General features: G+C 37.9%; 1 protein-coding gene across 2 annotated transcripts in view; it reads right to left on the bottom strand.

The window, feature by feature from the left end:
- LOC109044655 (gamma-aminobutyric acid receptor alpha-like) overlaps window positions 1–14,878 on the bottom strand; it is a 164,974-nt gene that overhangs the window by 95,306 nt on the left and 54,790 nt on the right. The window contains exons 3-5 of one of the 2 annotated variants that reach the window (XM_072305092.1): window positions 13,163–13,278; window positions 10,523–10,590; window positions 7,728–7,948 (exon numbers count right to left, since the gene is read on the bottom strand). In XM_072305092.1, the coding sequence (XP_072161193.1) occupies window positions 7,728–7,948; window positions 10,523–10,549 (248 nt within the window). In that variant the 5' untranslated portion in view covers window positions 10,550–10,590; window positions 13,163–13,278. The remainder of the gene's footprint in view (window positions 1–7,727; window positions 7,949–10,522; window positions 10,591–13,162; window positions 13,279–14,878) is intronic. The other variant, XM_072305091.1, reaches the window with a different exon arrangement.

The following is a 14,878-nucleotide window of genomic DNA, read 5'->3' as shown; positions in this document are numbered from 1 at the left end:
TATATGTATCAAAGGAAGTTTGGCAACACCTAAAGGTTCATACGGCGTTCTTCCTTAGTAAGGCAAAATGGTCCTGAATTCAGCAGGAAGAGGTTTCTATGCTTCGACAGAACATGAGATGTACATCGTTTTCATGTTAGTTACGTGTGTATTTAACCAGATACTGCAAGGGTGATGAAAGGAGAAACAAGGAAAACTGCTTCTCAATGAAAAATTCCTTTGAACAATGCTTCTGAGCCCGTTTTCTCAAAAATTAATTTTTGCATTCATAGTTCTCTTCGTTATCATGACAGATCAGGTGAGAAAATCGCCTCGAACTGAAAGGAAATCAGTCCCTGATGAAGTCAAAATCTGCGACTTAACCGCCACAATCGTCTTTGGTATTTTCCTAATTTTCGATTTTTGATTTCCAGGATCAAGTTACGCTTGCCCTCGGAAATGCGTCACCAAGAGGTCACTCCTTTGGGCAGAACACTGCCGAGCAATGGAAGGCGTTCGCTGCGAATACCCTGTTTATCGCTCCTTTCCCATGGATTTAAATAGCAGACCAATCTATATAACGCAAAGCACGTCATATCACTGAAAGCATGACGTTATGTGAAAAATATGGCTCAAATGGAAATTGGGTCATGCTCTTACGTCAGATGATATGTCGATGATAAGATGATGGGATGATGAATGATATTGCTGTCCATAATAGGAGCCAGAATTATTGTCGTCTTATCACAAAATGGAGCCCACTATTTCATACGATATGTTGTAAAAAGGAAACAAATATTACCAATTTTTACAACTCACTACTCGCAGACTCAACTACTGCCGTGCTAAGTAAAAACGCCAAATGAGCATGTTGCCAAATTTGTTCTCAAAAAATTATTATTTGATAAAAAAAAGTTATGAATATCATTCCTTGACATTTTCAGACTTTTCGAATAAAGTTGCACTGGAAAAAAAACACATTGGATCTAGAGTCCAGACTCTTAAAAACATCGACAAGAAAAAGTACTCTTGATTCAATCGGATTTTTGCTTAAATCAAGAACCAAGACTCTTAATTTGAGCGGATTTCTTCTTGATTCAAGCAAAAATCTGATTAAATCAAGAGTATTTTTTCTTGTCAATGTTTTTGAGAGTCTGGACTCCAGATCCAATGTGTTTTTTTTCCAGTGTACGAACGAAATCCTCTGAGATATTGTAGGAGGAATATTAAAAAAAATCCCTAAAAATTCGTGATGTCTTCATTCGCGATTCGTCTGTCGGAGGGAGTCTGGCAACGTCTCTTGGCTCATACAGTCATACGGCGTTCTTCCTTAGCAAGGCAGAATAAGTGACTTGAAATACTTCCTCAAAACGAAGACCGCAATATTAGGTGCCCTTGCTTTGCATCCAATTCATGCGAAGTAGAATCCCGACCGATATTAATGGACCTAAACACACTCATATTAAAAACCTCTTCTCCCTTCCTCAGAGTCACATCCCATACTTAAACCAAACAGGCAGATCGGCTGATCCTTTCAGCGCAAACCATGCGTCGCACCGCACGCCTCTCTGCTTCTGTCGCACTCGATAAAAGTAAAAACAACACATCCTTCCAATATTTCTTTATCACGGAAACGCGGTTTTTCCCTCGGAGGGGGGAGGCACACATCTTAGGCGCTCTGACAAAAGAGCGTATCTCAATTTAAACGTGAGCCCAGTTTTACATATAAATCCACACTTTCTGGGGCTTGCGAGAATTGAGATACGCCCTTACGTCGAAGAGGCGACGACATGCACTCACTAAAATGCATCCCCGCATGCTCATTTTCTCCATCCGCATTATCGCGAGATTGTGAAAGGGAAAATTGAGGTGGGTAAACAATCGCAATATCCACTACCCCAGTGACTCCATATATTCCATCCGCAAGGTATTTCCGGTCGCCAGGACCGCAACGCTACGAGACGAGGCTCTCATTCAGCCTTACTGATCAACAACGACCTACATCCGATAAAAAGCTTACGTAGTTACGTGGTTTTTCCTCAGTGGCGAAGCGTGGATCATCCGCCATCGATATTTCTCCATTTGAAGCTATGGTGGAGAATCGATTGTTTGCGAACAAAATTATAATCGATTATTTTCCATAGGTTTAAATGGGAGACATCGATTTATCTAAAGTTACGACACGCTTGCTCTTTTTTTCTGAGTACGGTTGCACTGCCTTGTGTAGAGCTCTATAGATTTCCCATGGGCTCGGCTTGAAAAGGCCTCGTTTTTCCGGTTAATAAGACAATCGACAATCGATAGGACGTATTTACGCTAAAAGGTGCTGTGTAGAAATGAATCGAATCAAAGAGACCTGTGTGCATAGGATTTACGTGCTATTTGCGTTCCTTTTGGTTTAGTTAATTTGTACATATTTCCTTCTAGTATAAACAGTTCATTACCATCAGGCTATAAGCCATTGATGTGTTAGGTTTGTAGGCGCCAGTGAGCCTCTCACGCTGGCAGCACGCCGCGCCGCTCCGCTCTGTTAGGCTCTAATATTTATACTCGCATAGTCAGCGTTTTTTAAGTGATGATTTTGAAATGTTTGCACACTCTACATTGATACTCTATATTAATTATTTTCATTTAAATTGATGGGAAAAAATATATGTATCAATTTATCAAAGGAGAGTAATAATATAATGTGTTTTTTTAAATATTGGTGGTTCCGTGTCTTTAATGATATCCAAAGCACTTTAATTTTTTCTTTTACATTTTATGCTTTTATTGTGCTGCAGCGAGGTGCACGCACCACCAAACGCTCAAAATTTGACGTATTTGACTCTAAAAGATCGACGTACAAATGGATTAAAAGTAAAGATTGCGTGCTTCCTGGTTTTTTTTCCTCTTTTATTCATTTTTGCAGTTTCTGTCGGCACAACTGCGGCTCATTGAGATTAATATCGATGCCATCGCTTGGAAAAGGTTTTACAAATATTTGTCACAATATATTTTAAAAATATGATTGTTTACAAAATGAGGTAATAATTTCGTAAAAAAAAAAAATAAAAAAATAAAAAAAGTACCTATACATATGTAAGGTATATTGTACATCGAATATTTTAAGTATAGAAATAAAACAACATATTCACCAATGACAATTTAAAAAGATGAATCAAAAGATGAACCACAACAACACCTCCTTATCTCTCAATTTCATATTGTCCATAAAATTTTACATACCGACTAAAATATAACGCTTGGACCAAGTCACTGTTGCTTATTTTACGTGTGGGCGTAAACTACTGGACAAAAAAGGTGCGCGGACAAAAAATCGTTGACAAGATGTTCTGAAACCTTTAGGCGCTCATCCAGGTTTTCTTTCCCGCAAGGGTTGTTCGGCAGACTAACTGTCATACATTATTTTTGATTTGGAAACCTTTTGATGTAATATCACCGTTCTCATTAGAAGGAACGTTACTAAGTTTCAACGTTACAAAACTTCTAAACAATAATAATATCGTCAGGGTGGTGAAATTCGTTCAAAACTTTCGCGAAATCGAAATTGCCTGTATTTAATGATATTCTTTTTATTTTATTTATGATGTATTGATGATAAAACCGTAATTAACTAACACAATGGATTGCAAGGTCTCTAAAATATATCGTCTCTGGTCGACCAACGCAAGAATTATCTTGCCAGTACATTAAAGTATCCTATATATTAAAATGCAAAGTTCCGAATCTTGGGGCATTAACTTTGAGAGAACCACCGGACCGATTTGCCTGATCTTTTTTTTAATCCTATATATTAAAATGCAAAGTTCCGAATCTTGGGGCATTAACTTTGAGAGAACCACCGGACCGATTTGCCTGATCTTTTTTTTAAATGAAAACCTCTGAGCTGTAGATTTGCAGGCTGTAATTTGTTTTCCGATTTTTTCAAATTTTCCTCTATAATTTTCTCAAATTTTCTCCAATGAATTAAAACGGAGGTCCGAATCTTTGGACGTTAACTTTGAGAGAACCACCGGACCGATTTGCATGATTTTTGTTTTAAATGAAAGCCTGTGATCTGTAGATTTGCAGGCTGTGATCGTTTTTTGATTTTCTCAAATTTTCTTACTTTTATCGACGAGTGAAGTTTAGCTGGGCTCAAATTTTCTCCCATTTATTCAGACTAAAGTCCTCATTTTGGGACATTAACTTTGAGAGAACCACCGGACCGATTTGCATGGGGTTTTTTTTAAATGAAAGCTTCTGATCTGTAGATTTGCAGGCTGTAATTGTTTTTTCGATTTTCTCAAATTTTCTTACTTTTATTGACGAGTAAAGTTCAGCTGTTTCAAGCGGTCGTCCGGCCGCTACCTGCTTGCCCGTCCCTAGGTACCCCCTCTACGGTCTCAGCTACCCCTCCTGCCACGTTCTTTCGGCTATCTCCGTTTTCTTTCGTATAGCTCTCCTCCCACCAACCTCAAAGAAGGAAGTTCGGGTCGCACCGTCGTTCGTCAGTTCGTCACTCGCCACCCACATTCCTTCGCAATCCCTCGGCTGCTCCGCTTCACAGCCTCTTGATATCCTGGCATCTTCTTCTCTGCGGCTTGACTGACCCTGACTTATTAACTGCAGTATTGCGTATTGCTATCAACACGTATTGTTACAGACATTTTATTCATCATTTTTAAATAGATTATTAAATAGATTCAACTAATTGCCCCGATTCCAATTAAGCCACTGCACCACCATTGCTAGCTGTGGAGGGCGCCCGTAGGGCACCCGGAGCAGCTAGTTACAATTATGCTTGGTTGATTATTCACATGATTATGGAATAAGCCGAGATCAGCGCCTAACAGTATTACAGGACGACATCAATGGCTTATAGCCTGATGGTAATGAACTGTTTATACTGTTAGGCGCTGATCTCGGCTTATTCCATAATCATGTGAATAATCAACCAAGCATAATTGTAACTAGCTGCTCCGGGTGCCCTACGGGCGCCCTCCACAGCTAGCAATGGTGGTGCAGTGGCTTAATTGGAATCGGGGCAATTAGTTGAATCTATTTAATAATCTATTTAAAAATGATGAATAAAATGTCTGTAACAATACGTGTTGATAGCAATACGCAATACTGCAGTTAATAAGTCAGGGTCAGTCAAGCCGCAGAGAAGAAGATGCCAGGATATCAAGAGGCTGTGAAGCGGAGCAGCCGAGGGATTGCGAAGGAATGTGGGTGGCGAGTGACGAACTGACGAACGACGGTGCGACCCGAACTTCCTTCTTTGAGGTTGGTGGGAGGAGAGCTATACGAAAGAAAACGGAGATAGCCGAAAGAACGTGGCAGGAGGGGTAGCTGAGACCGTAGAGGGGGTACCTAGGGACGGGCAAGCAGGTAGCGGCCGGACGACCGCTTGAAACAGCTGAACTTTACTCGTCAATAAAAGTAAGAAAATTTGAGAAAATCGAAAAAACAATTACAGCCTGCAAATCTACAGATCAGAAGCTTTCATTTAAAAAAAACCCCATGCAAATCGGTCCGGTGGTTCTCTCAAAGTTAATGTCTCAAAATGAGGACTTTAGTCTGAATAAATGGGAGAAAATTTGAGCCCAGCTAAACTTCACTCGTCGATAAAAGTAAGAAAATTTGAGAAAATCAAAAAACAATCACAGCCTGCAAATCTACAGATCACAGGCTTTCATTTAAAACAAAAATCATGCAAATCGGTCCGGTGGTTCTCTCAAAGTTAACGTCCAAAGATTCGGACCTCCGTTTTAATTCATTGGAGAAAATTTGAGAAAATTATAGAGGAAAATTTGAAAAAATCGGAAAACAAATTACAGCCTGCAAATCTACAGCTCAGAGGTTTTCATTTAAAAAAAAGATCAGGCAAATCGGTCCGGTGGTTCTCTCAAAGTTAATGCCCCAAGATTCGGAACTTTGCATTTTAATATATAGGATTAAAAAAAAGATCAGGCAAATCGGTCCGGTGGTTCTCTCAAAGTTAATGCCCCAAGATTCGGAACTTTGCATTTTAATATATAGGATACTTTAATGTACTGGCAAGATAATTCTTGCGTTGGTCGACCAGAGACGATATATTTTAGAGACCTTGCAATCCATTGTGTTAGTTAATTACGGTTTTATCATCAATACATCATAAATAAAATAAAAAGAATATCATTAAATACAGGCAATTTCGATTTCGCGAAAGTTTTGAACGAATTTCACCACCCTGACGATATTATTATTGTTTAGAAGTTTTGTAACGTTGAAACTTAGTAACGTTCCTTCTAATGAGAACGGTGATATTACATCAAAAGGTTTCCAAATCAAAAATAATGTATGACAGTTAGTCTGCCGAACAACCCTTGCGGGAAAGAAAACCTGGATGAGCGCCTAAAGGTTTCAGAACATCTTGTCAACGATTTTTTGTCCGCGCACCTTTTTTGTCCAGTAGTTTACGCCCACACGTAAAATAAGCAACAGTGACTTGGTCCAAGCGTTATATTTTAGTCGGTATGTAAAATTTTATGGACAATATGAAATTGAGAGATAAGGAGGTGTTGTTGTGGTTCATCTTTTGATTCATCTTTTTAAATTGTCATTGGTGAATATGTTGTTTTATTTCTATACTTAAAATATTCGATGTACAATATACCTTACATATGTATAGGTACTTTTTTTATTTTTTTATTTTTTTTTTTTACGAAATTATTACCTCATTTTGTAAACAATCATATTTTTAAAATATATTGTGACAAATATTTGTAAAACCTTTTCCAAGCGATGGCATCGATATTAATCTCAATGAGCCGCAGTTGTGCCGACAGAAACTGCAAAAATGAATAAAAGAGGAAAAAAAACCAGGAAGCACGCAATCTTTACTTTTAATCCATTTGTACGTCGATCTTTTAGAGTCAAATACGTCAAATTTTGAGCGTTTGGTGGTGCGTGCACCTCGCTGCAGCACAATAAAAGCATAAAATGTAAAAGAAAAAATTAAAGTGCTTTGGATATCATTAAAGACACGGAACCACCAATATTTAAAAAAACACATTATATTATTACTCTCCTTTGATAAATTGATACATATATTTTTTTTCCATCAATTTAAATGAGAATAATTAATGCAGAGTGTGCAAACATTTCAAAATCATCACTTAAAAAACGCTGACTATGCGAGTATAAATATTAGAGCCTAACAGAGCGGAGCGGCGCGGCGTGCTGCCAGCGTGAGAGGCTCACTGGCGCCTACAAACCTAAGTGGATACTTCACGCATTGCACAATGCTTGAAGTATCCACTTAGGTTTGTAGGCGCCGGTTCAACCGGTTCAGGTATATCAAGGTGGGAATTTCTTGAAAGATAATTAAGGCTTGTTGCACCAAAAAGGTGTAGAGAGTTTTAGTGAATTTTGTCTAGTGGAATTGACGCTCCCTCATTTTTACCAAAAATCTCAATCATATATTATTCTCCGTTGGATCAAACAACAACAACAAAAAAACAAAAAAAAAAAAAACAAGCAAACCCTCATTCTCCCAAGACATTATACATTTTCATCCAAAAACGTCCCCAGGAGCCCACTCCATCTTTCCACTTGCACATAGGTCCTTTTAGCATAAATACGCCAAAATAAAGTATGAAAGGAAGTCTGCGACGGTGCGAACCGAGCTATGTGATTGCCGACTCAAACCGTCGACGTATGGTAGGTTTGGACGACCTTTTAAACTTTCATAAAAACAAGCAGATGCGGAGGACAATTACCTGGATGAGTAGAGGACGGTGCCATTTTGGAAAAGGCGGACGAACTTGTTTGGCGTGGTAATGGTGTGCAAGTAGGATTGTTTGCCGTTGTAAAAATACGTGTCGGGTTTCCATATTTTTTCGAGCATGGAAATGCTCAAGGCGAGGGTTTCCTTGTTGCCGTGGAACGTCAGACGGGGATCGATCCACTGCTGTCGGAAGTAGCAGTCCATCGAGTAGGTCTGAAACATTGAGAACGGAGTCTACAAATACTAAAGTGAGAATTTCTCCACGAGGGAGGGTTTGCATGCCAATTATTTAAATTTAAAAACAAAAAAACCTTCTGACCAACTGAACCGAACTTTTGATGGACGCCCAAACGCCTCCCCCCCCCCCCCCAAAAAAAAAACATTGAGAAAATTATGTGATTATTGGTGAAAATTACGTGAAATCGATGGCCGAAATGCAACACCACACATCTCCGTTTGCGACGTTGCAAACCTCCTGACAGATTTAAACTTTATTTTTCTTTGGAAGACCCCTCGATGTAATCTCTTTAAAACTTCCTTGAATCTCCCTCTCTTTTGAGAAAAAGTACAGCATAAATTTCAAGTTGAATTAATAGCGTGTTTTTCTTCACAAAGAAATACAATGGGCCTGTTGCAAACTTTTGCATAGCAAAAATGAGACAACTCATAGAAAGTGTCTCAAAGATCACGATGAATGCATTGGCAAAATCTGAAATGCACTTCTTACTTCAAAATTTGCATAAGAAATTTGCATTTTTTCGAGCTTCCCGCTTCAAAAACGATACCACGGCACAGGCGAATACTTCGTTAAAGGAGTCATTCCATCATGCTCACAAGGATACTAGTGACGTTCAACGTAGCCCACGCTAACTCTCCTCAACTTGCGCGCGAGAGCGTAGGCCATGTTGTGCAGGGATTGAGTGGAACTACCCCTCTAACGAAATGTTCACCTGTTTTGTAGTATCCTTTTTGAAGTGGGAAGCTTAAAACAACAAATTTCTCACGCAGATTGTGAAGTTAGGAGTGCATTTCAGAGTTTGCCGATGCGCTCATCGTGATTTTTGAGACATTATCTAGAAGGAAAAACTCTTATTTTTGCTCATGCAAAAGTTTGCAACAGGCCCGTTGGAGCGGAGTTTTTAAAACACCACATTGAAGATACGTGCTTTCGCACTCAGGCCATTGAAATGCAAATGATTTTTCCTTAAAGGCGTCTGTTTATAAGTCTACCTGAAAATTCGTATTTTATCTACAAAAATGAGGTAACGTCGTTCCTCTTGAACACGATAGACTACACTCCTGGACAAGAGACCTCTTTAACTACCACTCGGGCAAAGCAAATCTCGAGGATCATCAGTGGCGAGTGTCGATATTTTCCCATTTGAAGCTATGGTAAAGAATCGATTATTGAGATGTCCGTTGCGAACACCCTATTTATCGATCCTTTTGCATAGGTTTAAATGGCAGATCAATCGATAAATCGCAAAGCATGCCACGCCACTGAGGAGCACCTAATGCCTTCTCCATAAATGTAACACGGCTCGCAAGTTCGTAGTGCAACCGCAAGCGAGAGACGCACAGTGGTCTTGCGGGAAGCCGAAGTGTCTCTCGAGCGTAAATGCTTTGCTTCGCTAGCAAAAAGAGCGTAAGTGTCTATCGAAGTAAGCCGGATTATACGCCCTTTTGCCGGGGCGGGACGAATAAAGAGGGGCTAATTTGCCTTGCTACTCTAGTAGACGCGACAGAGCAAAAATTAGTCCACGGCACTAGAGAATTCATTGCCTTGTTTTGCGATGAGTCGATTGATCGATCTGCTATTTAAACCTGTGGGAAGGGATCGATCATCAGGGTATCCTTATTATTCGATTCTTTCCCATAGCTTCAAATGGAGAAATATCGATATAAGATAATTTACGCTTCACCACTATATGAGCGAGACTTCTTTTTCAGGTGAGCATCGTTAATCGCATCACTTAAAGCTTTCCAGGGTTTTCGTGTGCAATTAAACGATATCCTTTTGAGGAAATACTGAGATGTAACTTAAACTTTCAATTCACAGCGAATTACTTCAGCAGGACTCAGAAAGATGTGATGTGATAAAATAACTGGTCCTCTTGTCATTGTTGTTCCGTTCGCAAATTTTTCACCTCGCATGGGTTGCCAGGAAAGACCAGCTCAGTTGGTCGGATCTACAACCAGAATCAACCTAGCTCTACTTCTCGTTGCCTGATTTCCTCATCCATGTATTATTTTTTCTAAAAGAAAACTAAACTACCTGACAATATTTTACTTTCTGTAAATGTACCCCTGATTATGTATGTAGAATTTGCTTTAAAAATTTCAAGCTTCAATATTGTTTAGTTTTCTGTTAAAAAATAAAACGAGGAGAGAAAATTAGGCAACTCTCCTCGTCATTCGGCCCAATTAGCGTGGGATAAAGTTGTTTAGCATCTGCTAATAAATGAAAAATCCATCTGACCCATTGTCTTGCTGCAACTCTTTAAAATAGCAGAATATTTTAATTTGCAGCACGGATTTCATAAAGAGCTGGCTTTTCCTTCTCACAATATTGAATCTGTTTTCTTCCTATTCTCTGTGACGTTCGAGAAGGGATAAACTGATGAAGGAAATTGAGTGACAATAGCCAACATTTTATCATTTACTTTGAAAATTTTTCCACTTTGGAAGGGAAAAACAGTGGGACACCAAGTGGTGAATCCTTATTACCCCTATTCCAGACGCATAGAAATAAGAAATAATTAACTTAATGGGGGTTAGGCTCCTCACCATGTCGATTTCTGAAATTGGTCCCATACTTCGGACGTTGAAGTTGACTTCGATTTCTGCCGGTGGTCCTGTAGAAAGAAAGAAGAACGAAAAATTGCAAATGGGATTTATGTTGGTCCTAATATCGGTTAAAACTTCAAAAAAACTGCGGATGCACCATCAAACACGAGAGATATTGAAGCATTACAAATTGTATAACAAGTAGTAGAAGTTTTATAGGAAAGACCCATACATTTTTAAACTCAGGTTTTCTAGAGCTACGCAGTTCTCCAAAAAGTCTGCCTTTTGAACATTGAGTTTTGGAAACCGTGAAAAAATCTATCACCACACGGATGTGGGTGTTTCCCTGGAAATTTTAAGACGATCTTACTCCGCTCATCTGCAAACCAATCTTACTTTAGGGTAATTCTACTAGATATCCAGCCAAAAGGTTCATTGTGCAAAAAAGGAGTTTAAAATTATAACTAGGGGCTTATGGGGCTGCTTCGCAGCCCCTTATTTTTCCTGTACACTTTTCACTTTCACATGTTTTTTTTTTTTTATTTATTTTCATTTAATTTTCTGTTTTGTCTTTGAATCGGGTCTAATTATTTTTTTGAGAGAATAAATATAACAAATGTTTTCAAAAATTGTAATTTTATTTAGTAAACTTTAAACTAAAATTTTGTTTTAATCTTCATACAAAATTATTTTTTAGGTTTTACATTTGTTTTCAAACTAATTTTAAAGAAGATCTTTTTTTATTTTTTAAATACTTTGCTTTTTTTCGATTAAATTGTTGATTCTTCTTTTGCCATTTCTGTCCTGCTTTTCTTCCTATATTTCCTACAACTTTGCTCTTCTTCTTTCCTCCTTTTATCTTTTCTTTTTTTGCTTCTTCTTTTTCTTCTTCAGTAGCTGTTCCTTCTGGTTCTTCTTCTTTTTCTGCTCCTGTTTTAACTTCATCTAATTTTTCCGCTTTTTCTTCTTCGTTTTTTCCATGTTCAGTCTGCTTTCTGGTTCCGGTAATAAACTTACCTATATATGGATCCTTGAACTTTAAAGCAATAAGGTCCATCACCCGGAATATCAATTCGATTTGCAGAGAAAGAGGCAAAAGCAACAGCACTATTATAATTTCTGATATGCTTTATGAAATTTTGAGAATATAAAAATAATGATTTCAAATCGGTATTTGTCCGAATACTCGGTAAAGAAATTAAGCCATTTTGGCAGCAGTTATTAAAATGACCATTGGACATTTCACCCTGAAAATGGCGAGCATCACAATGATGACAAATTATATTCATTGAACCGACTGAAAATTTGGTAACAAAATTTTCATCAAAGTTCTGAGCATCAATTTTATACTTCCGAAATGAAGAAATGAAACTTTGATTTTCTATACTAATAACAGAGTTAAGTTCTTGCTTCACTAAACGAACATGCGAAGAATTCTGGAAAACGCGACCACGTTTTGGAGGACGACCGCCTCGGTCATTGAAAATTTCACTCATAACAACTGTTAAATTTAAAATTAAAATTAGTAAAAATTATTATTATTTTAACAAAATCATAACTGAAAAGTTCAATTTTTAAATTAAAAAAAAATAAATCAGAAGAAAAAGGATGAAATGAAAATGGAAATTAATAATAAACATATTTATACACATTGAAAAGAAACAGCGTGAAAGAGAAAAAAAACTTGGAGGTTATTGACTTAATGAGGAAAAATTGGCAATAGGAAAAAGATGGAACCAATCATGAAAAACCGTAAAAAAAAAAAAAAAAAAAAACGCGGGAAAAGAAAAATGTAAGTTGATGGCAGTTGAGTGTTGGAAGTAACCTCACTTAATGATGATTGTTGAATGAAAACAGCTGATAAAAAGACAGCAAACAGTAAAGTAAGATGCGTAGCAACAAAACTTTTCCGAAAAACAAAAAACAAAAAACCCCCACTTCCCCTCATCCAATTTATGAGTTTTTAGGGATTTAAAAATCGGGGACGAACCCCAGAAAATAATTTATAGTTTTCCCGAAGCATTGAGAACAACACCTTTCAAATGAACCATTGCCCCTCGCAATTAGTACAGTGGTTGATTCACAATTTCATTCTATTTTTCAAATTAAATATTAAGAAGATATGTTGCTTAAAAAAGTGTTCAATGAAGATTCAATGCGCTCAACGCTTCTTCAAAAGGAATGATTCCAAACAGAATATTGATTGAAAATTAAGTGGCTTTGGGTTCTTTAAAACCATATCCGGTTCAATGTAAATGCTCTGGGCTGAGATCCAATTGGCAGTTGATTTTTAAATAATTATATGCTTTCCATAATATAAAGTACGCATGTGCGTATAGTATCCTTTTTTTTGAGAAATGTGTTTAATTCAATCAAAGATTTATGCAAATTTACCTATATTTATGCAATCATAAGTGTGTGCTCCATGAGATGTTTTTTTAGGATAATAAATCAGAATTTTGCTAAATAATGTGAAAGAGACAATTAGACATTGAAATATACATCGTTTGCGACAGTCAAAAAAAAAAAAAAAAAAAAAAAAAAAAAGTTCGTCGCTTGTGATAATGTAATTCATTACTACAAAACTTTCAATATTATAAAATTTTGACAAATAAGAAAAAGGAATAAGAAAAATGTTACATTTCGACTAACCACCGAAACCAGGCCTGATATTGTTGTCGTATCCAGCCAGTAGGTTGTCTAACAGGTCCGATATGTTTTTATGAGGGTTGGTTCGGTAGAATCCGAATTTGTTTCTGAAACATAAAACATACACTGTTTGTCAGATATTTTCAGTATAAATTAATATGAAATCACCTCCTTTAAGCTTAAAATAGCGGATCCTTTTACTATCTCATGGTGAAATCTATGACAATGGACCACTAGACAAGGTACGAATTTAAGCGATCTGATGCATATTTCTTAACCAGAATTTTACGTAGAAAACGATTCACACAACGAAAATTACGGAAACCAACTCCTAACGAAGATATTAACGTTTTTATTTCACATTGGTTACGAGGAATTTGAACTGCCCGCTGACAAGAAACTCATAACTCTACGTGAGTCAAATCGCCCACTACAACGGTTTCAGCAAGCTTCTCAATCAAGCAATGTTCATTTCCCATCATGTGTTGTTCAAACTATTAGCAATTTGCTATAGCTAAGCCAAAGCCCCAAGATTGAGGTTGCCAGATTTTTATATCGCAGAGACCGTCATGATAACGTTTAGCGCGCGATGTGAATCACGTAGACCATTGAGTTTTCATGAGCGGGTGGTTTGAATTCACGCATTAAGAATCATTAAATATCTTCGTAAGGAGTTAATTTCGGTAATTTTCGTTGTGTGCATCGTGTTTTACGTAAAATTTTGGTTAAGAAACATGTATCAGAATGCTGAAATTTGTACCTTATCTAGTGGTCCATTTAACTGACCGACTGCACTCCGTTTAGCGCAATGCGAGAAGTATTCAAGCAGTCTTGCAGGCGCGAAGATGCGGGTCACTCTGACCGCACCGACTGGCGCAATGCGTGAAGTATTCAAGCAGTCTTGCAAGCGCGAAGATGCGGGTCACTCTGACCGCATCAATTGGCGCAATGCGTGAAGTATTCATACAGTCTTGCAGGCGCTATGCGTTAACGCCGCGCCGGATGCAGTGTGTCTCACGCGACTATTTAAACTCGCGTTAAAATCAGCGCGGCTTCGAATAATAGGACTCACTAGGCCCATGTTGTGTTTCAACGTCGTATGAGCATTTCAAAGTTGCCTCGTTTCTCCCAGTGAAATATTTTTTTCGAGAAAAGTCAGGCATGTTATCCATGTTCACTTTTTTTCGATTGAATGAACTTCGAAAGAAAGTTTACGAATTTTAGCACTCTGATATATGATTCTTCGTCAGAATTTCACGTGGAACACAATTCGCGTGATGAAAACTACCTACTGAAATTCCAATGAATATGTAGCCATAGATTCCGTTGATGACTACTATACTCACATTACTGTCGCTCAAACCAGATTTCTTTTTCTCAAAGCGGTTTCATGGTATAACTGACGGTTCGTGAACAGTGCACATTTTCTTGTAATTGGCAACACTGTCTTTCTTCAGTATATATATTATAATTTGAGTTCATTGTTGCCAAACTATGCGAAGATTTGACTCTGCTCCTGAAGAGCTTCACCCCCTCTTTTCTGAGGCAAGACTCGAATATTCATACTGTGAGGAGATGCGAAAGTTTCCATAGTCAGAATCGGTCATGATCGGAAATGACCGGTCAAGTTCGCTGGATGACGATTGCAGCGTCGAATCAGAGCGGCCAGGGAGTGCGCACGCGCAGAGGAGAGGAAAGCGCGAGAGA

This window comes from Bemisia tabaci, chromosome 10, assembly GCF_918797505.1.
Source record: "Bemisia tabaci chromosome 10, PGI_BMITA_v3".
NCBI lineage: Eukaryota > Metazoa > Arthropoda > Insecta > Hemiptera > Aleyrodidae > Bemisia > Bemisia tabaci.
Note: the sequence above shows the minus strand (reverse complement) of the source record. Positions and strands in the feature narration are given on the sequence as shown.